At 36.1% G+C, this 26,818-nt stretch overlaps 1 protein-coding gene across 1 annotated transcript in view; it reads right to left on the bottom strand.

The window, feature by feature from the left end:
• The window catches only part of MSH3 (mutS homolog 3), a 184,375-nt gene that overhangs the window by 84,113 nt on the left and 73,444 nt on the right, over window positions 1-26,818 (bottom strand). Inside the window, exons 13-15 of the mRNA XM_069492006.1 lie at window positions 11,722-11,854; window positions 5,251-5,438; window positions 4,341-4,509 (exon numbers count right to left, since the gene is read on the bottom strand). Of these exons, the coding sequence (XP_069348107.1) occupies window positions 4,341-4,509; window positions 5,251-5,438; window positions 11,722-11,854 (490 nt within the window). The remainder of the gene's footprint in view (window positions 1-4,340; window positions 4,510-5,250; window positions 5,439-11,721; window positions 11,855-26,818) is intronic.

Raw genomic sequence — 26,818 nt, 5'->3', positions numbered from 1 at the left:
TAGCAAAAATTTTTGAACTAATGATGTCCTCCTATATAAAGAGGAATTAATACAATTTCAGATCTGCCACACCCAGTTAAATAGTTAAGGCTAAAAAAAGCCCCTTTTGACTACAAAAACTGGAATATAAAAATCATTAATGGGAAAGATAAAACCACTTTTAAACTATGCTAAATCCTGCTATTTTAAAATGTTCTATGAAAAGACATGTTGGCCATTTTATAAAATAATTCTGGGAAGAGCTATGCCAAAGGCAAACAGCAAAATACAGGAACACATTGTATCACTGATATTTGAGAAGGACACATCCAGATCCATAATGACTAACACAGAGCTCCACAGGAGTTTTGAAAAGAAGCCAACAATAACAAGGAGCACCTTGGGAACAGTGCAAAAGTACCAAAAGTCTACTCTAGGAACCACAATCACTATAATAAGCTGCCATATTTAGAGTCAACACAGGCTGGAAAACAGAGTGAGAGTCAGAAAAGCACACGTAGAATTCCTGCTTCCTAAACTCCTGTAGTCACATCCTCAGATAAGTGCTGGGCCTGTGTGTCCTCTTTTCTCTTTCAGCAGTCCTCAGGTTTTCAGCCTGTGTTCCTCCTCAGAGCTGTCATCAGCTAGCTTTTTCTCTTCTAGAGAGCAAAATTTTTCTCTAGCTATTCCCTTTTTCAAACATTCTAACAATAAGCAGGAAGGCCTTCTGTTCAAGAATTTTACTGCTAAAGAAAACCAACATTGGAAAAGAGAATATATTCCAGAAGTCTCAGAGAGCTCTCATAGCAACTTTTCCTGCTCTACATTTCTGACTTTGTTTCTTAGGTGTTAATGTGAGAAGGCTGCCTTGATTCATTACAGCAATCTCTCATATTCTTTTCCTAGGACCCAATTCTGTCTTGGTTAAATGTCAGATATTGTTACTCAATCTACATAGCCGGTGGTATCACTGGACTGGCATCATTGCCAGGTTTGCTGAAATTCTTAACTCACCCCAGAAACTGCTTTCTGTTTTCTCCAGCACCATGCTTAACCCATTCCTCTGCTCCCCTCTTTTCTTTCTTGCTCTTAAGAATTTTCAAATATTTTTATATAAAAGATTTAACAGAATGTTTTCTACATTTTAAACATACTAAACAGATTTTGGATACACTGCATGCTGTAAGTTAATAAAATTTTCTCTAAAGATTTTTCCCAATATTTCTTCTTTTCCCTTAAGAAAAATATTTATCAATACAGTCCCCAATCGAAATATCACCCCATATCCATTCCATATTTTGATTCAAGGTTAAGAGATAATTGTTGATATTCATAAAATATTATAGAGACTGTCACAGAAGCACTGAAGTATGTAAAATTACATAAGTTTCTGCTTTCATTAGTTTCTTATAAGCAATACTTTTAGAGTGAGAGACAATAAGGCACCACACAATAAAGCTTAGTATTCTACTGAGTATATAAAAGCTGGAAACAGAGATGAAAAATGAATGTTGTCAAAAGTAACACTGATTTGACAGCCTAGCATATTTATTTAATTTTAGTAATAACAAGATCCATGTACCACCACATGGGTCTCCTATAATAGGTTTTTTAAAATTGTCACAAAAGTCTTATGTATAGAAACAAAATTTCAGACAGAACACAAAGGTATAGAATAAGCATATATAAACATAAAATAAGGCTTTTCCTCCTTGCCTCCCTCACTTTTCAGAGGTAATCATATCTGACAGAGTCTGTTCTTAGTCTTTTAACTATCTCTAAATAATTTGCTGATATCTTTAGTCCATTTTTTAAAACAGAATTTGGTTATAAAAATTCTGAGTATTTAGAATTCACTTGATGTTCGAATGAACAGAAACACTAGTTCCCAAAAAAATGTTATGAAAGCAATTCTGTGCTAATGTACTACTAATATCCTAAGGGAGGTTGTTAAAAACCAACAACAGTCCATCCTACTGTTAACAACTAAGAAATTTCTTTCCTCAAACCCATCACCTTAACCTAGTAAATATATAAAGAATAAGAAGAGGCCGGGCGCGGTGGCTCACGCCTGTAATCCTAGCACTCTGGGAGGCCGAGGTGGGCGGATCGTTTGAGCTCAGGAGTTCGAGACCAGCCTGAGCAAGAGCGAGACCCCATCTCTACTAAAAATAGAAAGAAATTATATGGACAGCTAAAAATATATATAGAAAAAATTAGCCGGGCATGGTGGCACATGCCTGTAGTCCCAGCTACTCGGGAGGCTGAGACAGGAGGATCCCTTGAGCTCAGGAGTTTGAGGTTGCTGTGAGCTAGGCTGACGCCACGGCACTCACTCTAGCCTGGGCAACAGAGTGAGACTCTGTCTCAAAAAAAAAAAAAAAAAAAAAGAATAAGAAGATAATTCATCTTCCTTCCTAATCATTTATAATTACTTGATTTCCATGCTGTACTTTTTCTTAAATCTCAATGCCATACTCATAATGAATAACCAATATACTATCTCTTATGAATTCCTGATGATTTTTTTCCTGTTTTTTACTTTAAAAATGTCAAATGAATCCAGGGTGGTCTTCCCAAGGTTTAAACTTTATTTTAGCTTGAATGGGATGAACTATAAAAGGTCTTGATTTTTATCAAATAAAACCCACAGTATTGATAATCTCTTGTGTCAATATTTGTGAATGGAATGAAATAATGATATGGTAGAAAGACTAGAGGTCAAGCACACGTGGGCTAGAATTGGGGTTCTGACCTTGGGTGACTTACCTAACTACTCCAAACCTCAGTTTTCTTTTCAGCAAAATTGGAATGACCTTTTTTTGTGTTGTTATAAGAATTTAATAAAATAATATATGTTAAGCACTTAGCACCATTCTGGACTTTAACAAGTGCTTCATAAATGCTAACTAATCCTATTATTGTTATTATATGAGTGACATAAGCATAGCACTTTACGATTAGAAAGCACTTTCATGTGTATTAACTGGTCTCCATAATAGTCTCACAACACAGGTGACTCTTCCATGGTCACCCAGTGGTAAGTGGTAGAACCAACACTGACACTCGGCTTTCTCCACTGTCACACCAGGCAGCCACTTTTCTACTACATATCTTTTATAAATGTTATTAAAGCAGTTCTGACCATCTAATATTCAACAAATAGCCAGAATAGTGGCCCTAAGGTGACTTTTTATTTTGCAAGGTCATGAATGCATGGTTAAGAGATATGAGTAAATACTTGGTGTTTGCATTTTCAGAAGATAAACATGAGTATAATTATTGTCAAAGCATTTTTCTGTTATATAGAGCTCTATGTAAAATGCAATGTGAAATGTCTGCCTGGGTATAATATCTTATTAATTTTAGTGCAGAAGACAGGCTGACTTAACCAATGGTTAAATCTATTAAATGGCACAAGATTAATAAACATTTTAATAATGATTATCATTTACTGTAGAGCTTATTTCAAATAACTATACAATCAATAATCTATTGGTAAAATACACAAAGCAATTTAAATATTTAAAAATTCGATTTGAAATTAAACTCTTCCCCACCAGAATATCTATTTTTTAAAATCCTAAAGAAAATGTTCATCCTATCGAAATTCATAAATTTCCTAATTTATTATTTTAATGAAGTAGAATTTCTCAAATTCTCTCAGTTGGAATCTCCATATTTTATTAAACATAACACATAGCAGTAGCATGGCTCAAGATTCAGAATAGGACTAAAAAGTACAACCACATTTAAAAAGCACACTTCTTCCTTTTCTGGTTCTCATTCAGGAATTAATATCCAACTTTAAACAGAAGTACATATCCCCCAAAACACATTCTAAACAGCATCATAATCTTATGTAAGACTCATTAAATGTAGGTTTTCCCTCTGCAGATTTGTTTTTTTTGTTATTGTTGTTGTTTTTGTTTTTTTAGCAGCTATACCCTTAACTTCAGGAGGAAGCCCTGCCATTTAATCACCGTATGATCCAATCAACATAGGTGTTATGTCATGTCATCATCTGTAAGCTAGGGATCAAACACTAACTTCTTATTTCTTGGACTTAGAACAAATGAACTCTATAAATTACGAATCAAAATAATTGATTTTTTTATAATATAACTTCAACAAATGACACTAAAACACATGTAACATTAAGTTGCATAACTTTACCAAGAAACTAATAAAAGACCATCATTAAAATAATTCTTATCAAAACAATTATTACAACATATTTCTAAGGAACAAAACAGAACATTTGAAAAAATACATCCTATCCTCAGATTTTTATTTACATTTTAAAATTGCTTTCCTACTAGAGAAAAACTAACACAAAATAAAAGTATGTCTGACATTACCTCCTGTCCTGATACTGTCACATATTGTGCAGAAGGATTTTTTAGTATTTTCCGTATTTCTTGCAAATGTATTCGGATCTTGTCGGTAACTTCTTGAATTTCATCCTTCCTCTTTTTTATTAAAGGGAAGTCAGAAAGGTCTTTGAATAGTTCAGTTTTATCCCCAATTCTAAAAAATTTTTAAATGCAAACACATATATTGAACCATATTAATTAGACCAGTTATCAATTATTTTTTGTAACATGATGAAAGATGAAAGCACTGAAAGTCAGGAAAATGTGGTTCTAATTCCAGCTCTGCTACTAAGTATTTATGGGTTTCTTAACTTCTCTGAAAATAGACAAAATTACCCTAGTATCATTTTTGTTTTGCAAGTTCAAGTTCATGATTCCTATGGTAAAACCAAGAGATAAAATTAAGTATTTGTTGTTTACCTATTCAGAAAATAAAAACAAATGTAAATGCCAACTCTTTTTTTCTTTTATATAGATCTCTTTATGCAATGCACTGTGAAATGACTACCTTTTAAAGGATAACTGCTTTGACAGATTCCAAATATAAAGCAGACCATCTCTGGATATCTGGGAAATAAGAACAAGATGCCATGTAACACCTGTTTTGGGGTTAATGAACGGCCACTACTTGGCTTTGCCTGGGTTTTCACCAGCCAATACGTGGGGAAGTAGTACATCTGTTCTAGACGGTGAACTGCCTAAATTTTACAGCCGAAGTGTTATTTTCAGCTGTAATGTAAAACTTTTATTGGATCCAATCATGTTTCTAATTATATATGTGCTCATTCAACTTCTATCATTATTCTAGCAAAGATTAAGAATCCACACATCAAATGGCAAATGTACTGGATTATGTTCACTGCTGAAAAGGAACTAATGGGGGTCTGATACTTACTTGGCAGCTTGTTCATTAAGTATCTTTAAGTAATGCTCCACCGGACTGAGAAGTTCAGGAATTTCTAAGATAACTGTCCGAAGCAAGTCTGACTGAATGTGGGAATTAACAGCAGGTATTAATGCTTGAAATTCTGACTTCAGATGATATAGGGTTTTGACAATCAAGAAGAACTCTTGAGTAGAACACTGAAAAAAAAAAATCTGGTTTTTTTCTAAATAGCATAAGATACATGAAAATGAAGTTTAATTAGTGAGCTTTTTAGGGTTACAATCAGAATAAAGCAAAATTTTAATTTCAACTAGTTAGCTGAAATGAAGTATCACTGATATTTTCTAAATGAGGTTAAACACTGTATAATATTTTAAAGCTATAAAGGCAATAATTTGAGCCAGGGAGAATCAGGCCAATACTTTCTTAGTACCTTTTCATTTTAAAATACCTTGGCCATGTAGCAAAAATATGGTAAATAAGGTCAAAAATGTGAAGGATAATATCTGTAGGATAAATGAGTGAGACAGAGCAAAAGTCTCCAAAATATAATGGGCTCTAACAAACACACAAAAAGATGAATAATCCGAAGAATGACTAAACAAACTGAATGTACAGCTCATTAAAAGAGAACATCCAGTAACCACATGATTAACTTCATACATAACCAAAGACAAGCCAGTTAAAAATATAAGATAGTATTTTTCACTTATTAGAATGTCAAAGATTTAAAAGTTTGATAAAAACCATGTAAGACAGGATGAAAAAAAGACATTTTTATATAGTATTAGTAGAGGCCTAATCTTTTCAAAGAACTTGGCATTATCTTCATAATTTTTTAAAAAATGCATGTATCTTTTGAATAAACAATTCCACTGAAGAATTTATCTAAAAATATACTTAAACAAGTAGTGAAAAACATGTGTGTATCTGAACATGTACAGTAGCAGTGCTTATAATATTAAAAAGATGAATAAGGTACAAATATCCATCAATTGGAATCATATTAGAAAAACTCATGCAGTCCAGGTGTGGTGACTCATGCCTGTAATTCTAGTACTTTGGGGGGCCGAGGTGGGAAAATAGCTTGAGACCAAGAGTTTGAGACCAGCCTGAGCAACATAGCAAGACCCCTTCTCTTCGAAAATAAAAAAGAAGGGAAAGAAAGAAAGATTAGCTGGGAGTGGTGGTGCATGCCTGTAGTCTCAGCTACTTGGGAAGCTGAAGCAGGAGGGTTGCTTGAGCCCAGGAGTTTGAAATTGCAGTGAGTTATGATCATGTCACTGCACTCTAGCCTGGGCAACAGAGTAGGACCCTCTCTTAAAAAAAAAGAAAGAAAGAAACGAAAAAAAAAAAAAACTTGTGCAATGTGACACTATGAAATAGTTTAAACAATTAAGACATCTGTATATATTGATATGGAACTCCATAAATGCAACACATTATATAGTATGTTTATATCGTATACCATATACTTACACATATTTACACAGTAACATTTTTTGTGACTCTTTAAATGATATGGTTTATTCTATATAAGTAAAAAATAAAAATATAAACAAAAAATTTCTGGAAGGGTACACATATAACTTACTCTGGTTACCTCTGGATAGTAGGTATGGAGTGGGTGGCAGAGGGAGATTTTTTTACTCTTTGTTTTATACCCTTGTATACCATTGTAATTTTCTCAAACAGGAACATGAATAATTTTTACATTGTAGCTTTTGGTAAAGAGGGTGGGCTGAACATACGGATCTAATTTCTTTCCATCTTAAACTACAGCCAAGAGATTGTTTAAAAAGGCATAAAACCACACGAATAACTAGGAAAGAAAACAACAGCAATGTCTTACAAGTTATAAAACAAAAAGACAAGTAGTAATTGACTTAGAAGAGTCAAGATATCTGAATCTTAAACTGTCTTTACGGAAAATGAGACACAATTTCATTTACATCAAGAATCCTAAAAGACTCAGGAACTGGTACATAAATTATCTTTGAAAGTGAGAGCTGGTGAAGGGAGAAGAAATGGTTGGTTCAACGTAATTAAGAAGCAGTTAAGTCCCTCCCTCTATCCCCTATTCATCTCCATGCCACTGAGCAACCCCTCTCCTACCACATAAGAACACTAGTTTTATTCTCTGAAGAAGGTAAAATAGAGAGTACCTGGACCAGCATCAGACCCAGTGAAAGATGAGGGTACCACCAAAAGCACAGGATTAAAGGAACGGTTGCAAACTGAATGCAGAGATTCCCAGTTGTCTGCATCCAGCTTCCAGAACACTGTTAGTCAGTCAGGATCCCTGGAGTATCTCACAAGCTCAAAAGGAAAATTCTAAAGATACCATAGCAGGAGTTCTCCCAATAAATGGCCCAGCTAAGTTTACTGTACAGTTCACCTCATTTTATTGTTTTTGACAAGCCACATTCAACTATATAGACCTTCCTATCAACAATTTAGTTTCATACTCTTACAATTGATCAGATACCTGAGGAAAAAAAAATTTAACATAAAATGTAAAGACCAAAACAATCAATAAAACTTGAAGGGAATACAGCCTACATTAGTAGGAGAAAATTTCTACCAAAAAAAAAAAAAAAAAAAATCTAAAATATCCTCAGTAAAATATTAATAGAAGATTCAGCAACCACAAAATAAAAATAGGAGGCTATTTAAAAGAAAAGAAACATTCAGAGAACAAGAAAACAACAAAAATTCTTAGAAATTAAACTATGATGGTAGAAATTAAACATTCACCAGAAGAGGTAGAAGATAAAGACAATGAAATCCTCTAAAACCTAAAATTTTATACCCAGCCAAATTATCAATAAAATGTGAGAATAAGGGGGAAAAATTTTTGCAAACATTCGCGTTTAAAAACTTTACTTCTAACATCCTTCCTTAGGAAGGTTCTAGAGGACGTCCTCCACCAGAATGATGGAATAAACCAAGAGGAAGACACGGAATACAGAAAACAGAAGATTCCACTTAAAGGAAGTAAGGGGAATCCAAGATGGTAGCTGTACAGCATATATAGAGGGCAACCGGTCAAGACTGGATCATTTCAGAAGGCTCTAGAAGACAGTTCATCAAGAAAATAAAATTGATAGACTATTTGATGAAAATAAATGTCAAGATGAGAGGATGATTTAGGGTTAAATTAATAAGGCACATAATAAGTAGTATATATAAAATGGATTAATGCTAAGAACATATTCAAAAAGCTAATTATTAATCACAGAGGATAAAGTAAATTCTGCAGAAAAATAAGAAGTTAGGACCAACTGAGCAAAGTTGAATTCTAAGTGTATCATAAAGCAACTCTTATCCAGAAGGACCTCCCTGCACCCCTACACAGGAAGCTGGATTGTTTGCGAGAGTGTGGAAACTTAGCTGCTTTTTGGTCACAAGTCAATGACACATTTTAACAAAGGTGAAGAAATAAAAATAAATATTTTCAATATAATTTCTGAATAATAATCTCTTACAATTATTATAATTAGAAAGACAAGAAAGGGATTAATTTTCCAAGCTCAGATGTGATGTAAAGTTAAGTCAGCAAGAGAAGACAAAACCAGAAAGAAAAGTGATTTACAATGAAGTTACAAGAGCCAGAGGCAGAATGTTTTCAAGTTTCTTAAGCAAAAGAATTCAAAGAAGCTGCAAGAAAGCTGAGGATAAGGGTAGTGAAGTGGCTGCTCCCGAAGTCACTGTGTTCAGCCCCACTTCTGGCACCAACCATCTCTGTGGAATAGATCTCTATCATTAACACCATAAAGATACCTATTTGTGGATATTCCAGGGCACTTTCCACACAATCACACGGCCTAGGCTGACCACTGCCACAACATCCAAACAGAGTGTTTCTCCATTTTATGGATTTCACATAGTTGGCACAATCATACCAGGGCATCACTCACTATGTAGTGCATATAGTAGAAGCTTACTTAGAGTAATCTACTGATAAGGGAAAGACCTATGCTTGATGATATGTTCCAAAAACCAGCAAACTAATCCATACAAAATTATGGAAGTAAAACTCAATAGAAATCAAGCAGGTGGGAGGGGAAAGGGGCGGATGGGTAAAAGCACGCCTAGTAGGTACAATAATACACATTATCTGGGTAGTAGGCACACTTATAACTTTGACTCAAACTGTACAAAAGTAATTCAGGTAACTATAACATTTGTACGCTCATAATATTCTGAAATTTAAAAAAAAAATTAAAGTTCTGGCTGGGTGCAGTGGCTCATGCCTGTAATCCTAGCACTCTGGGAGGCTAAGGCAAGAGGACTGCTTGAGCTCAGGAGTTCAATACCAGCCTGAGCAGGAGTGAAACCCCAGCTCTAGAAAAAAATAGAAAAATTAGTCAGGCAACATGGTGCACGCCTGTAGTCCCAGCTACTGAGGAGGCTGAGACAGGAGGATCGCTTGAGCCCATGAGCTTGAGGTTGTTACAGTGAGCTATGATGATGCCAGTGCACTCTAGCCGGGGTGACAGAGCAAGACCCTGTCTCCAAAAATAATAATAATAATAATAATGATTAAAGTGCTTAGTGTTCCTAAAGTTGGTTTGTTACTGAATCATTTCTACTCTTCACTTTTCAAACCAATCTTTAGGCACATTCTTGTGTAAAAATTAAAAGAGCAACAAGGAATGGCTTCTGAGTAAGCCATAAGTTCCTTTAGTAAAATACATTTTGAAATAAAAAATAAAAGTCATTCTTTCACTGCATATTGCTCACTTTTAAAATGAATTAGATTCTAACTTTATTAGAGTTTTGACACTTTTATAAATACACAAACCTTATGAAATACAATCATCAAAGTAAAGTTTACAAAGAAGCGGCAAGGCGTAATAGAAATCATAGTAGCATGGAATAATGCTGCCATCTTAATGACATATTCCAGGATATTCTGACTTAGCTCTTTTGATTTGCCATTGAAAATTTTTCAGCTTTGCTCCTCTCAAGAAAAACAAAAATCTCTGACATTTGTCAGTGAGTCCTTTCAAGTACTAAAGACAAGGTGCCTGAAGATCTGTTGCTTGATGATGGTTTATATGCACTGATTGTCAGGCACTGGGCCAAGGATACAAAACAACAAATGGTTTGGCACCCACTCTGTAACCTCCAAAAAGTCAACCATAAAACTCTCAACTATCAACACAATTGCTGTTTTTGCCAGCAAAACAACAACACAGTGTACCCAGTGATGGCGCAACAGATTCCACTGACCCCATGACCAACTCATGCAACTTTTTCTCCAGGAGTAGTATTCCCAAGTCTGGCTTGTACTTTGTTTTCAAGTTTAGCAGAAGCATATGGAACGGTTACATAAGTCCTCTTGGGTACCACAAGTATTCTCCAAGGTAGTGTACTTATTCTAGTAAAACTTTGTGGGGAAAGGGGACCTAAAAATAGTAAACACTAATGAAAAATTGGTCACCACTAAAACTTAGGCATATAAAAATTATTCTACAATAAAATTATTAGATTGGCAAGGATTTATATTTGGGGAAATATAAAATTTGCTTATGAAAAGTAGCAACCAGGAAAAAAATGCAAAGGCCAATCAAGACAACTACATCAAACATGGTAGTGTCCAAAAAACATAGCCACAAAGAACACAGTCAAGAACAATGAGTCTAACTAAATGCAGATTCTGTTACTTACTAGCAAGTTACTAATCCTCTCTCAGCATCATGTTAGCCAAGGTAATGCAAGCAGTTGTAGCATTATATATAATTTCTCATTAGCATAAAGGTAATAAAAATAGTATCTTTTCAATGTCATAAAGTTTTTACAAAGAAAAGGGTATAATGTATGTGAATGACTTCTGAAAAAGGTAAAACAGTAAAAAAAGTTTTGTTTTTTAACAATTATTATAAATATAACTAGTAATTTATTTTAGGCATATTTTGAAGATAAATTATTTCTGGCTATAGCCTCATTTTTGCTATGACTCAAGTGATAAAAATCAAAATAATGCTTTATTACTCACCTTCAGTATCCAAACTTGTTTGTATACTAACACCACTACAAATATTACACTAGCAGATTTTTCATTTAAGTCAAACAAATTGTTCTAAGATCAAAAGAAACATGGTATCTCTTTTCTAAAGGATCTAAGATCAAAAGAAATATGGTATGTCTTTTCTAAAGTAGCAAGTCTAAGTAAATTTCCTATTTGGATAATTTTCTACACTTTGAGGATGAAATAAGAGAATATCCTGTATTACAATAGAAGAGCTTCTAAATGTGTTGCTGTAGTTAATAGAAGTGAGAATACTATTTACAATGAAAAAAATTAGTATAATCTTACTTTGTATGATCAAAATTTCTGCTAGTCTCTAATGCTATTTGCAAGATTTTACAAAATAAAATAATAGAGCTCTCAGGTGTTTTCCTTTAATATATGATGTCCTCATGTTGAGGAACCTTATCAGCTTTAATAGATTTGATTTCTATCACACTTACTTTTTTGTGATAAATGCTACAGAGTCCTCTCTCTATGTCAGGCAATTTACGTAGATGATTTTCTATCTGACCAAACACACTAGATTCTGAATGGAGAACTTCAGATACAGCATCAAGTCGGGCATTTATTTCCCTGTAAGAACAGAGTAATAGCAATTATTAGATATGTTAGGAACTCAGAACATAGACATTTCCCACTCTAATGCCCAGGACTATGAGACAGCCACTTAGAAAAGCACGAAGAAGACTCCTCCTTCGTATCTCTGGTCATTGCCTGCCTCTTATTATCATCTGAATTAAAGAACAGGTACCATACAAGGAAAGTCATTAGTTGGGTGAGACAGAGAGACTGGCTCCCCAGGCAAACACAGAGACTGCGTTTCCCAGTCTCCCCTGCAGTTAGATGTGGCCACATACCTGAGTTCTGAAGTAGGGGTAGGAATTACATGAGCCACTTCTATCCCTGGCCCATAAAAACTTCCTGGGTGAGCTTTCACATTTACTCTTTTCCTCCTTTGCTGGTTAAATGCTGAGCTCAGAGCAATCTTGTGTGCCACATGTTGACTCCACCTGCCTGAGTCCACAAGTGGAACAGAAAATCCTCCATTCCCATATCTATTACCAGTTGTATTAGCAAGAAATAAAATTCTATTGTATTTAACCACTAAGATCGAGAACTTATTTGCTATAATAGCTTCCATTACCTTGGCTAATATAATAGGTCTACAATGAACAACAAGATGACTAGGTAGTGGTGGTGATGGCCAAACTGATCGACTGAACGAAACAGAACTAGGCATAGTCAGCCTGAGTGAAGACTGGGGAGTAGCAATAGCAAGTGCAGAGGATATGACTTCAGAAGACTCGGGAGATCAGGGTTGCAGGATTTTATCAATGATGACACTTTAAGAAATGGGGCACTTGGGAAGACGTGGTGAGGCCTTGTCAACTTAAAATGGAAATCTGATAGACTACCTATATCCCAAATGAGATGTGGTCCATGAAGTACCTATAAACATCAAAGGGGCACACTAGGTATAAAAGCCACAGGTGACATTGAAAACTAAGATAAGAAAAAATGTCTGGTGAATAGTGGGCCCTCAGTAATTTTTTTTAAATAAATGAATGAATGAATAAGCAAGTGGATAAAAGCATGAAATGATGTTTTAGGGGGAAAAGATGCATCAGCCACTGAATAAACAAGTCTCTCTCTCTCAAAATTCTGTTGATACCATACACACTGATGTGAAGGGCAAACCTTACTTACATCAGGATCCTATCTCAATGACAGTTCAATTGAGTATTTTAAAATTAGTTGGGTGCTTTTATCTTCACTATCCTTATAATTACCTGTGAGATCACGCCTTTTCACAATATAGAGCCACTATATAAACTTTAGGTCTCGTTTTTGTTCCATTTTTCTCTGGCTCATACCCTCCAATGTAGAATAAGCATTTGGTTCAAGCCTTATGCGGTAGAATAAGACAGAGCTTTGTAGACACAGAGTGGGTCCTCTGCAATCCATCCACTTCTCTCCTTCTCTTACACTACCCTAGTGTAAGTGAGAATCATTTCTTGCAAAGACTACTGGAACAGCCTCCTAACTTTCCCCCCTACATCCACTTCTGTCCCTTTCTCCAATTCATCCTCCACACTGCAGCCTGAACAGTCTTCCTAAAACCCAAATCTGGCCATGTCATACCTCTGCTTTAAGCTCATCAATGACTTATCACTAATTTTAGATTCAAATCCAGAATCCTTAACTGACCTATGAGACAATGCCTGCTGACCTCTCAAGTCTCCCCTCAGATCACCTGTCACTCTGACTCAACTTCTTCCAATGTCTCGATCACTCCAAGTTGTCTGACACTGGGCTTTTGCATTTGTTGCTTACTTTGCTTGGAAGACTCTTCTCCTCCCTATTGCCCACTGGCTATACTTAGTATGGCAAGCTCCTACCCACTCTTCCTCTGAAAGGGCTTTCTGGACTCACTAGACCAGGTTGAATTCCTTTGCCATCCTTTCTGATGCCGCTCTCTTTTCTCTTGCCACAGTGGGAATCATAACTATTTCTTCTTCAATTGGAATTTAGTGTTTCACTGTCTTTCCCACTGGATTATAAACTCAGTGAGGACAGTGATCATTTCTTCATCCCTGCAGTTCCAGGATCACAATATATGCTAATAGTTCTTGAGTGGAATTCAATTCCAAAGACTACATATAAAGTAAATCAAGATGAGGTAAAAAAAAAAAAAAAATTAGATTTTCTTTGCATAGTATTGTTGTGATAAAATAAATCAATGTTTTAGTCTAACATTTATCCAAAATGCTATACAAATATAAAGTTTTACTTTAATAACTTGCTCCTGCATAAATGAAAGATGATATCAATTGGAATAGACCAAGTTGATGTTACAGATGGTTTCAGGACAGATAAAATAATGCCATCTGTGAATGTATAAAACAGCCTACACAAATAGCTACTGTCTCAAAAATTTTTTAAAATGTTCTGAGTTATAGAAAGATAAGAGCAGGAGTTTAATGAAAATCTAAGCCATATTTATGAAATCTACCAGAAGATTTTCTTTAATAGATATAAAACTATAAGTTTCTTAGAGAAATGTTGTGCTAAGTTGGTTTGGAATCTTAGAAAACACAAAGGAAGCAGCTTTTATTCTAGCCTAGTGTTAGTGCAAGCAAAAATAGCACGTTCATTATGCATCATTTTGGTTTTAACCTAACCTTCTTTAGGGAAGCAATAGCTCAGAGGTTAATAACTTGGGATCAGAAGGCAGGGTGCCTCAGTTCAAACCCCGGCTCTGTCATTTACCAACTACATAGCCTTGCCTAGTTTCTCCATCTATAAAATGAGAACAGCAACGGGCCCTAACTCTTGGTATTATTACCAAAATTCAATGAAATAATACATGCCTAGACTTAGGACAGTGACCACTACATAGTACTCATTAAATATTAACTATTACCATCATTGTTACAAAATTTGTTTAGTGGATACTAAAAAGGACAGCATGAGAGAGGGAGAAATAGCACCCAAAATATAATCTTGAAATAACTATATGCAGACAAACCTTAGAGCATAAACATGTAAACAGCTATTTTGTGCAAAGTGAACAAGGAAGGAATATACAAAAAGAGGTAGTCCTAGGATCTTGAGTGCTAAATCTGACCGATAGTGATGATTTGAAGTACTATGTTGAAACTAGTTAGTAGGTTGCATAGAGATAAAAGCATGCTATAACTAATTACAGATGTCTAAATGGGCAGGGAGAGGGTAAAAGGGTGAGGGGCACTGTTTATCACAAATTTCTCATCATTGGGGTAGCTATAATTCCATTTCACCTCCCATATACAGATCAAAATGCAAATAAATCAGAATGACTTCAACATTTTTAAAAATAATTCCAATACCTTAGAATTGTTCTTTAATTAGTAGTAATAAGACCTTCCAAGTAATTAAAATAAAGCAATATGTCAGACCATCAGAATAGAAATTATTACTTTAGTACAATCAATGAGAGAAATTTGGCAGTAGTGACAGGCAACAAAACAGGAAGTAGCATTGTCAAATGAATGATAATAAAGGCATTATTCCAAGTTCCCTCTGGTATGCTATGGTTGATCTTATAATACTATATAATCTAAACAAATGAAAAGAAGGCAAGTGAGTAATTCACTCCACATGCTCCCCACAAAAAAGAATCTGAGTTCCTAGGTATAACAAATATTCTTCTTTACCACCAGAGATCCAAGGACTAAACGTGGGTGTCACTGGAGTCCTTCACATTTGAGGATGAACTAAGTGATGATGTGAGTATCTACTGTGTATGGCTGTCACTCAGAAACACAGTGTATGACCCACCACTATAGCCACTGATGGAGTCAGTACCTGCTGGTTGCTACTTGTGGAAATGCTCCTGGGGAGCTGAAGGGTTGTTTGTTTGTTCACTAAAAGCTGTACTTTAAAGACAGATGACACAAAATGAATAAATTAAATTCAGACAGTAACACACTGGGCACGTGATATGACTAAATCAACTATCTAAATAACCTTCTACTAGAAACATGAACCATAATCCCTTTCCTAGGACCTAAGCATCACTACCTACACCTACCTAGCTTTGCCTTTCACATAAATCATTCATTCATTCAATGAACAATTACTGAGTACTTACAAAGTACCAATTGTAAAAGGTGGTAGACATTAGGGGTGTAAGTGTTAACAAGAGATCTTTGTTAGTCACAAAGAATTTATACCCTAATGACAAATAGTAAAACTTTTTAAAAAGAATTAATGGTAACAACGTGATAAGATGATAAGATTATAACAGGGTTATGAGCCAGGTGCAATGGGAACACAGAAGAGAAGGATCTAACCCAGTTTCAGAGCCAGGGAGGATTTCCTGGGGTGGGGTGGCTATTGTCTCAGTGGAGACCTGTAAAAGATTAGTGAAAGACAGAGGGTGAAGGTGTGAAAAGTCGACAGTAGGAGCCAGAGAGGTAAGCAGAGGCCTGATCATATGAGCAATGCAGGCAGCATGGTAGCTTTGACTTTATCTTGGGGACAATGGGATTCAAGGCTAATTTTAGATGGCCGTGAGAACAGCAGCAGAAAGATCAGTTAGAAAACTGCTTCCAAAGTCCTAGAAAGCAGCCCTGAAGGGCTGAACTTGAATAGAGGATATGGGAATGGAGAGAAGCATGTAGTGTCAAGAAATATTAAGGAAGCAAAATTAACAGGAGTTGTGACAGATTAGATGAGAGAGGAAGAGGAAGGAAGGTGTATGCTCAGTGATGAGATGCACTGTGACACCATCCACAAAGATCATGTTCAAAGCTGTGCAGATCATGAAAGAAAGGTATTATTTATAAAATTACATTCTAAAGAGCTATTCTGAATATTTACATTGTGGTAAATTGTAAATCATCCAAAAAGTTTTAAAGGATTACTACTACATGTGTTCTGATAATGCAACATTTTGATCAAGAGAGTACAATTCACCTTCTTCAAAAATTAAATACAACAATTGTCTGACAGCTACCCTTCATTATCAGTTAAGGCAACAAATCCAAGCTTTTGAAAAAGCAATATGAATTCTGTGTCTGGGAATGGTAGGAATAGGTACTTCTAGACCATTTCTCCCACTGAGGTCAATTTTAAAAGCCAGAAGAAACATAAAACTATGTTCATCACAGCATCAAAGAATTAACAAAATGGTATTTAATGACCATACCAAAATCTAAAAACAAGCAAGAACTCAGAGAAATAATCCAGCAGTCAGAGCCACTTTTGCACTGAAGAGACACGCCAGAAAAACCTGCTGTGAAAATGAGCTGACCCCAGAGTAAGAATGAACTTGCAGTCTTATTCATCATCATTTGGATGGCCTAAAACATCTTAAGCCCTGAACTTGAATTGAGATGGTCCCACACTGGTCGTGCCACCAGACACCTAGCACAAGCAAACAAAAGTCCTCTCTGGGAGAAGGCACCTTCATCCTAGCCCTTACGTTATTCCTAAAAATAACTTTCCAAATAATACGACCAATATATAAACAAAGACAACCAAACACAAAAAGAAACCAGATGATTAAGAATTAACAGAAATAGGCCAGGCGCGGTGGCTCATGTCTGTAATCCCAGCACCCTAGGAGGCCAAGGCAGGAGGATTACTCGAGCTCAAGGAGTTCGAGACCAGCCTGAGCAAGAGTGAGACCCCCATCTCTACTAAAAATAGAAAAAATTAGCCAGGCATGCTGATGCTCGCCTATAGTCCCAGCTACTCAGGAGGCGGAGGCAGGAGGAGTGCTTGAGCCCAGGAGCTGGCCACTGCACTCTAGCCTCTAACCAAGACTAAAGAGTGAGACTTTGTCTCAAAAAAAAATAAAACAAAAAAACAAACCACACAAAAAGAATTAACAGAAATAATTGATAATAGGAACAGGCATATAAACTACCAAGCTATTGGGGGAAAACTGAATGATAAGTACTCTGAATCCACAAAGAAGTCACCAAAAGAAAGCAAAAGAAACACAGAACAAAGTTGGGTGCAGTGGCTCGTGCCTGTGATCCTAGCACTTTGGGAGGCCAAGGCAAAAGGATCACTTGAGGCCAGGAGTTCAAGACCAGCCTGAACAACACAGCAAGACCCCATCTCTACAAAAAATAGAAAAATTAGCCAGGCATGGTAGCATGTGCCTGTAGTCCCAGTTTCTCAGGAAACTGAGGCAGGAGGATCACTTGAGGCTAAGAGTCTGAGGCTCCAGTGAACTGTGATGATGCCATCGTACTCTAGCTCTGGCAACACAGTGAGACTATGTTAAAAAAGGAAAGAATGGAAAGAAGGAAAGGAAGGAAGGAAAGGAAGGAGGGAAGGGACGGAAAGGAAAGGAAGGGAAGAAAAATTAAAAAAAGAAAGAAAGAAAAGAAAAGAAAGAAACAGTATAGTTTGAGACATTAGAAAGCAAATCAGTTATGTAACATCCATTGCTTTACAGGTGGATCTTTCTTTACTCTCTTTTAACAGTTTTATCTCTGATTTAGTGTTTTGAGTTCCACTATGATTTAGCAAAATGTGGATTTCTTGTTTGTTTTCAATCACTCCGGAACCATTCTGCTTTTTAAATCTGAGGATTCACATCTTTCATGATTATGAGAAATTCTCATCCTTTATCATCTCTCTAAACATCATCTCTCTTCCCATTCTAGTTTTATTTTCTTCTATAAATCTGATTCTAGGTTTCTCTTTCAATCTCTTGTATCTTCTATCACATTGTCTGCACCACATACTAGGTAGTTTCTTCAGATATTATCTTTCATTTCAGTTATTATATTTAGTCTTATTTAATCCATTCACTGGTTTTAAAAATTATATGTAGTTCCTTTTTAAATCAACCTGAGACCCTCTGATGGTTTTTTTGTTCTATGTGAAAGGGCCAGCCTTGCTGAAGTAACAGGAAAATATCTAATGCAATTTCCTAATAACATCTAAAGACCAATCATGAGCTCTCTCCCCAGCCTCTGCTCTTTCTCTCCCTAGCTGGCAGGTACCCTGCAGGAACTCTGTTTTCACAAACAGCTACAACGAGCCAAAAGACAGAAAGAAAATGTAAATCTTTCTCTTTTGCCAGAAACTGCTTTTAGAATGTTTTGTGGCCTGATGGTGTTCCTGAGAAGCTCCTGGAGGGACAGCAGAGGGGCAAACTCCAGGCCTTAGTTTCCTGCCCAAAACCATATCTCAGGGGCAAAATCACATCCACTGCCATAAGCCTGACTACATTTCAGAGATGACCAAGTCTCCAGGAGCAGAGAAAACGAGACAGACAGACAACCTGACGTCTCCCGGCTGCCTCCTGCTAATTACCCCACAGCCTTTTCTGTTTCCACTGACAACAATCATTAGTCTTTTCTTTCTCTTTAACTCCATAAAATCAGCAAGCCACTTGGCCTCAGTGCTGGCACCTCCCTTCTCTTTCTTCAGGATGCCAGGCTGTTCCCCCTCCCCCTCCTTCTTTCAGTCTCACTCTCTCTCTGTCCTCTAAGAAGATAAACTTTTACTTTTATAATATCCTAATCTCTGCATGAGAAATCTTTCTCCCCTGCACTGTGAGCACCTACTAAGCTTTCCACCCTAACATCATGCTCATATTTTTAATTCTCTTTTGTATTTCTTTTAACTTTGTGATTTGATATTTATCTGAGGTACAATCAAAGTGTTTAAAGTAAATTTTACAGCTTAGGAATTGCCAGACCACATGGATAGTATAAATTAGAACTGCACACCTATGAGGGAAGACCTGTGGTTAAGAATCCTTGGAAACTTTTCTACCTGATGAGACTATACCAAGATGTGTTTCTTTGTCACCTCTCTACTAAGATGATAGGCTTTAGAGTGTCTTACATTACTGTAGTCTCCCTAACTTAAGTGGACCCAAGTCCTTGTCTCCTGTCTCCCACAAAGCAATTAAAACTCAATCTTCTTGATTACCAAGATCTGCAAGGGCCCAGAGGGTCAATTCACCTCTATTTCCACCTCCTTTTTCAATCTGTTCCCTGAGTTTTTCCCTATTTTTTTTTTTTAATACAATCTCACCTATGTCCTAAAAGGATGTTTGTTAGATTTTAGAGAGCATATCTGGTTATTTCACATAAGGAGATATTTTATGACATTAAAGCCACAGAAAATGAAATCCTCTCATAGCATTTTGAGGGGAGAGATTCTGAAAATCCTCACTAATAAAGGCAATAAAGATGGAGGAAGATAAAGTCGGAGGAGCCCAGAAGGAAGAGATACACATCTTCTTCTCCTCATTATCTTCTGTACTCCTCCTCCTCAGCCCAAATGGAAGTTGCCATTTACGGTTGGTCATCTGAGCTGGTTTAAATCTCACTGAAGGTCCTGACACTGCAGGACAAAGCAGAAACTACCTATCTGCACCTCTTGGGATGCAGACAGCCAGGAAGTTTTAGCTGGCCTCTGCTTTGTTCTTTATCCACAGTGACACATGTAGACTTAGGTCATTCATTCTAACTGCTGTATAATATTCCAATATATGAGTAGATAGCAACTTTCCATTTCCCTACTAAGAACTAGGTTGCTTGCAGGTTTTTTTTCTTACTACAAAGACCACAGCTATCTTCTTGACCAAAAATTGATACTAGGAACCATAATAATCCTTTATATATACTGTCTCACTTGGTCCTCACAACACTGAGGTAGGTATTGGAATTCCCATTTTACAGGTAAAGAAACTGTCCAAAGTGATACAATTGAGTGAGGAAATCAGAACTCAAGCTGAAGTCTCATTATCCAAAATTATGCTTTCAGATGGGCCCCAGTGTGCTTAGCTTGGATGGCCTAAGTCTCAGTTTTTCTCATCTATAAAATAAAAGTAATAACTATCTTTAAAAGAACAGTTGAAAAATTAATACAGATAATACAGGTCAAAAATGCAGCACAATTGGAGATTAGTTTTCCACCCTGACATTTTCTTTCCACTTCCTTGATCCTTCTGAGCTTTAAGACCTCTGCTTCTCCAACACAGACACATTCAGAGTAACACGTCTCACCTCTCAGAGGTTAGTCTTTCCCTCATCCTACTTTTGGCTATTTTCTTTCTTCATATCTTATATTCAGACTTTTGTTCCTTTCTCTCCCAAATTTTCCTTTCTTATTTTTTAACACAAGTTTTCTTTTGTGATTATATTTTATATACTGTTTTATTGTAAACATTTTCATTCTATAATTTAATTTGGTTAACATACTCCTTTCCCCTCTTTTTATTCCTCCACCTCCCCTTTCAAGCAACATATTTATCATCCCTAAAATCAATCTAACACTTTGCATAAATACCTTCACCTGGACAGACAGTCCAGGATATTTGTCAAAGACAAGATGGATAATTTTTCAGAGAAATGCACTATAGGCACAAAATTGCAGAATGTTTGCAATTTACAAAATTCAATGGTTCTTTACAATTTCACTTCAGATGATGAACAAGTGCAAAACATTTAAATGATAATCAAAACACTCGCTTCCATTCAAGAGATGGGTACATTTAATTTACATATGCCAAAAGGAGGAAAAATTTGAAATACTGAGCCTATTTGTTACGGGTTGAATTGTGTGCCCCAAAAAAGATATGCTGAAGTCCTAACCCCCACTGTCTTAGCATGTGACCCTATTTAGAAATAGGGTCCCTGCAGATATAATTAGTTGAGATAAGGTCACAATGGAGTAGGACTGTGTCCTTATTAAAAGAACACCATCTGAAGACACATGTATACAGAGAGAACATCACATGAACATGAAGGCAGAGAAAGGGGACACACCTACAAGCCAAGGAAAGCCAAAGATTGCCAGCAAACCACCAGAAGCTAGGAGAGCGGCACAGAACAGATACTCCCTGAAAGAACCAACGCTACACAGACAAGAAAGCTATGTGAAGGTGAACAAAACAAAACAAAACAAAAAGAACCAACGCTACTGATGCCTTGATCTTGGACTTTTAGCCTCCAGAACTGTGAGATAATAAATTTCTATTATTTAAGCTGTCTAGTTTGTGGTACTTTGTTATAGCAGCCCTAGCAAACTAATACATCACCTAAATTACCCATTATGGAATTCAAATTCTACAAGTATGGCTTTAAAGAGCTGTAGGAAAATCACAGTGTCCCCCAAATATTACTAAGTAAATAAATTCCAATTCAGATGTGTTTAGAGTTATGAGCTAGACCTTTTATATGATACTTAAAACTAAGTCTAAAAGTGGAAGACAGCACCTTCCTATCACCTGACCTAGCTTCCTTACTCAGTAACATGACTTTCTCAAGTAACTTCTATTGTAATTCCACTAGAGATTTGACAAGAAAGCACGATGTTGCCACACCATCTCTTCCAGTCCTAAGTACAATGTTTTCATACTTGGACAAGCAATTAATTATTCCACTAAAAGGGAAGAAATTATTTTTCCCAACCAATTCTGCAGCATTAAAACAAGGAATCAAATAAAAGAAATGCCTCTTCTAAAGTTCTTTTAAAAGCAATTTTCTTAGAAAAATAGACTTTCCTTACAGAGGTGTGCCTTGATTTTCAGAGCCTATTTGGAAACCTAAAATTTCCAAATGGATTCACTTGTTCATAGTTTATTGATTACCTACTGTAGTCAAAACACCATGAGACACAGCCCTTAAGGGAGACTGCATGTGTGGTTGGGGTGGAGGGTAAGAAATGGGACAAAAAACAAGAGAGTTAACTTTTCACAGAGGGAGGAAGGAGAATAACAACGAATCCTCAAAAGAGACATCTGAGTTGGGTCTAGAAAGATTCACTCTTTTAATCTCTCATTCAATAAACACTGATCAAATGCTTGCTATAAACATGTAAGGGAACTTCAAGAAGTACATGGAAAAATGGAATTAAAAGACAAAAATTAAAAAATATAAACTTTATTTCTGTACATAAACTCCATCAAGTTTAAGGCATTTTTCATTTTTGTAAGTGATGATAGCAGCCATTTAGCCTATCCCTAAAGAAGTGAGGGTCCTGGAATTTAACCACACCAATGCCATCTTTTCACGTTGTTAACCGCAGAAAAATAGGTACTGTTTAAAAATTTTTTAAGATTAGGAAATTAAAAAGAAACCAGAAGGAGCTGAATCAGGACTGTAAGGTAGATGCCTAATGATTTCCCATTGAAACTCTCACAAAATTGCCCTCATTAGATGAGAGGAATAAGCAGAAGTATTGTCATAGTAAAAGACTGGTGAAGCTTTCCCGGGAGTTTTTCTGCTAAAGCTTTGGCTAACCTTCTCAAAACACTCTCATTAATAAGCAGATGTTATTATTCTTTGGCCCTGCAGGAAGTCAACAACCAAAGTGCCTTGAGCATCTCAAAAAACTGTTGCCATGACCTTTGCTCTTGACTGGTCTGCTTTTATTTTGACTGGACCAATTCTACTTCTTGGTAGCTAATGATTTGATTGTGCTTTGTCTTCAGGATCATACTGGTAAAGCCACGGTTAATCTCCTGCACAATTCTCCAAAGAAATGCTTCAGGATCTTGATCTCACTTGTTTAAAATTTCCATGGAAGGCTCTGCTCTTGTCTGTAGCTCACCTGGGCACAGTGGTTTTGGTACTCATTGAGTAGAAAGTCTGCCCGGCTTTAATTTTTCTGTCAGAATTGTGTAAGCTAAACCAACTGAAACATCTATGGTGTCGGCTATTGTTTGTGCCATTAAACATCAATCCTCTTCAATTAGGGCCTGAACAAAATGAATTTTTTTCCTTGAAAATTGATGGGGATGGTCTCCCGCTATAGGCTTCATTTTCACCATCATCTTGTCCCTTCTTAAAATGAGTTATCCATTTGTAAACTGCTGATTTCTTTAGGGCACTGTCCCCCTAAATTTTTCGCAAAGCATAAGTGATTTCGCCATTCTTCCTTCCAAGCAGGACCATAAATTTGGTGTTTGTTCCTACTTCAATTTTAACAGAATTTATGGTGCTCTGATAAGGGCTCTTTTAAAACTAATACCTTATCCTTCTTAGTGCCTCACACTAGATCCTGTTCACACATAACAGGTTAGTACAAGTTTATTTTGAAGCAAAAAATTTTTGAAATCTGTGTTTTTTCACAATACACATTTTCCATGAACTTTTTGAAGATCCCTTGTACAGATAATGACAGAGATAGATATTAAGTAAACACACAAATATCAATTATGATAATCTCTATATGCCATCAAAAAATGAGACAAGGAACATAATTTAGATTAGGAGGTCAGAGAAAACCTCTCTGAAGACATAACATTTTAAGCTGAAACCTAAAAGATAAGCAGTTAACCCTATAAAGATTGAAGAGAAAGGGAAGAATATTCTAGGTAGAAGAAAGACCATCAAGTACAAAGACCACAAGATGAGAAAAAGCTTTGGGAACCAACACATAGGCAACAAAAACAAAAATAGACAAATGGGATTGCATCAAACTAAAAATCTCCTCCACAGCAAAGAAAATGATTAACAGAATGAAGAGACAACTCATAGATGGGAGAAAACATTTGCAAATCATACTATGGGATAAGCAACTGATATCCAATTTACATGAGGAACTCAAACAACTCAATAATAAGAAAACAAATAACCCTATTTAAAAATGGGCAAAGGACCAGAATAGACATTTTTTAAAAGATATATGGATGGTCAACAGATATAAGAAAAATGCTGAACATCTCTAATTAGAGAAATGCAAATTAAAACCACAATGAGATGTCACCTCACATCCAAAGGATGTGTATATAGCCAAAGGAATTGAAATCAGTATGTCAAAGAGCCATTTGCACTCCCATGTTCATTATAGCATTAGTCATGATAGTTAAGATATGGAAACCGAAGTGCCCATTAACAGACAAATAGATTAAAAATGTGATATATACACAACAAAATACTATTCAGTCTTAAAAAAAAAAAAAAAGCAGGAAATTCTGTCATTTTCAACAATACAGATGAACCCGGAGGACATTATGCTATGTGAAATAAGCCAGGCACAGAAAGAAAAATATCGTATGATCTCACTTATATGTGGAATCTAAAAAAGTCAAACTCATAGAAGTAGAGAATAGAATGGTGGTTACCAGAGACTGGGGGAGAGTGTAAGCAGGGAAAGAGGAGATATTGGTCAAAGGGCACAACATTTCAGTTAGATAGGAGGAATAAGTTCTAGTGATCTATTGCATAACATGGTGACTATACTTAATAATGCAGTATGTATGTCAAATAGCTAAAAGAGGATTTTAAATGCTCTTACCACAAAGAAATAATATCTGAGGTGATGGATATGTTAATTACCCTGATTTGACCATTCTATAATATATACATATAAAGAAGCATCAAATTGTACTCCATAAATAATACTATAATTATTTGTCAGTTAAAAATAAAATTAAAAACAAAAACTTTTTTTAAATTAAAAAACATACATTTTAGGTACAGGCAGAAGAGGTACTCATGAAAGAAGCTCAATTTCTTTTTGTTTAATTTTTTTAGTAAAATTCTGCACCAACAAGGCTATTTTATGGAATAAAAGGTGATGGGGGGTGGGAAAGCCTCTGAAACTTGGGTACTTGGTCCTAGACTTACAAACTATGTGATTGCCCCAAGAGCCAGAATAGGATAAAAAAAAAAAAAGAGGAGCTTAAGGGATTTAAGAGGATTCATGGATGACTGACAAATAACAAGATCTTGCAGAACCTGGGGAGACCTGCATTATCTTGCTAAATTCCCTCATCACCCATTATGTGTTGTATCATCTCACTGTAGAAGAAAGCCAGACCCTAAATCAACGTTTGGCTGTCAATGTCAGAGACAGACTATTACCCTGGATGAACCACTGATGTGATCAACATAGCACTTATGTTATTGTAAACACAATACTGTCACATGTCGCTTAATGACAGTAATACATTCTGAGAATTGCACTGTTAGGTGATTTCATCGTTGTGCGATCAGAGTATACTTACACAAGCTTAGATGCCATATCCTACTACACAGCTAGGCTATGTGGTACAGTCTAGTGTTCCTAGGCTACAAACCTGCACAGCATGTGACTATTGAATGTTGTAGGCAGCTGTAATACAAGGATGAGTATTTGTGTGTCTATCCATACCTAAACATAAAAAACACCGCTGTATATGTGGTCCCTCATTGGCCAAAATGTCATCATGCAGCGCATGACTGTAAATATATAGCTGAGCCAGTGACTAATCAGCACATTTTCTCTAGGTATTTGTTTGTAATAGGTTGTAAGTGCCATTAAGATTTAACTGGAATTTTGGCCAGGTGCAAGTGGCTCACACTGTAATCCTAGCACTTTGGGAGGCCAAGGAACGAGGGCTAGAGTTTGAGACCAGCCTGAGCAAGAGCAAGACCCCCATCTCTACAAAAAATAGAAAAATTAGCCAGGCGTGGTGCTACGCGCCTGTAGTCCTAGCTTCTCAGGAGACTGAGGCAGGAGGATTGCTCGGGCCCAGGAATTTGAGGTTGCAGTGAGCTATGATGACACCACTATACTCTAGCCCAGGCACAGAGGGAGAACCTGTCTCAAAAAAAAAAAAAAAAAGATTTAACTGCAATTCTTTTGAAGTGAATTTTGATAGGTTAGGAGGATAAAAGTTTTAAAACCATGACCTAAAATAAAAACAGCAAAGAAGTAATTTTGTGCATTTGTTTTGGGCTAATGTCATTGGTAGGCCAGTAGAAAGTTCATATTTGAAAACATCAGTGGTTCAATGCCTGGCATATTTTCTCTCAGCCTTTCTGGGAAGGTAGGATCCCCAAGGGATATGTGATCCAGCCTCTAAGAGCAGACAACATGATCTACTGAATTTATCTCAAATTAATACTGGTTACACAAAAGGAAGGAAATTTAGCATTAGAAATAAAAATTTTTGTTTATGTGAAAAAGTCTGCTAGTAAGTCTGTTTCTGCTGAATATTTCAACCAACCAAATAACACAGTAAAAATTGCAGTGGTTGTTTAGGTAGATGCCTTTCCATGAGCCAGAATGCTACATCCCTTATTG

This window comes from Eulemur rufifrons, chromosome 17 (genome assembly GCF_041146395.1).
Source record: "Eulemur rufifrons isolate Redbay chromosome 17, OSU_ERuf_1, whole genome shotgun sequence".
In the NCBI taxonomy this organism is placed as follows: Eukaryota; Metazoa; Chordata; class Mammalia; order Primates; family Lemuridae; genus Eulemur; species Eulemur rufifrons.
This window is presented reverse-complemented; position numbering and strand designations above follow the sequence as displayed.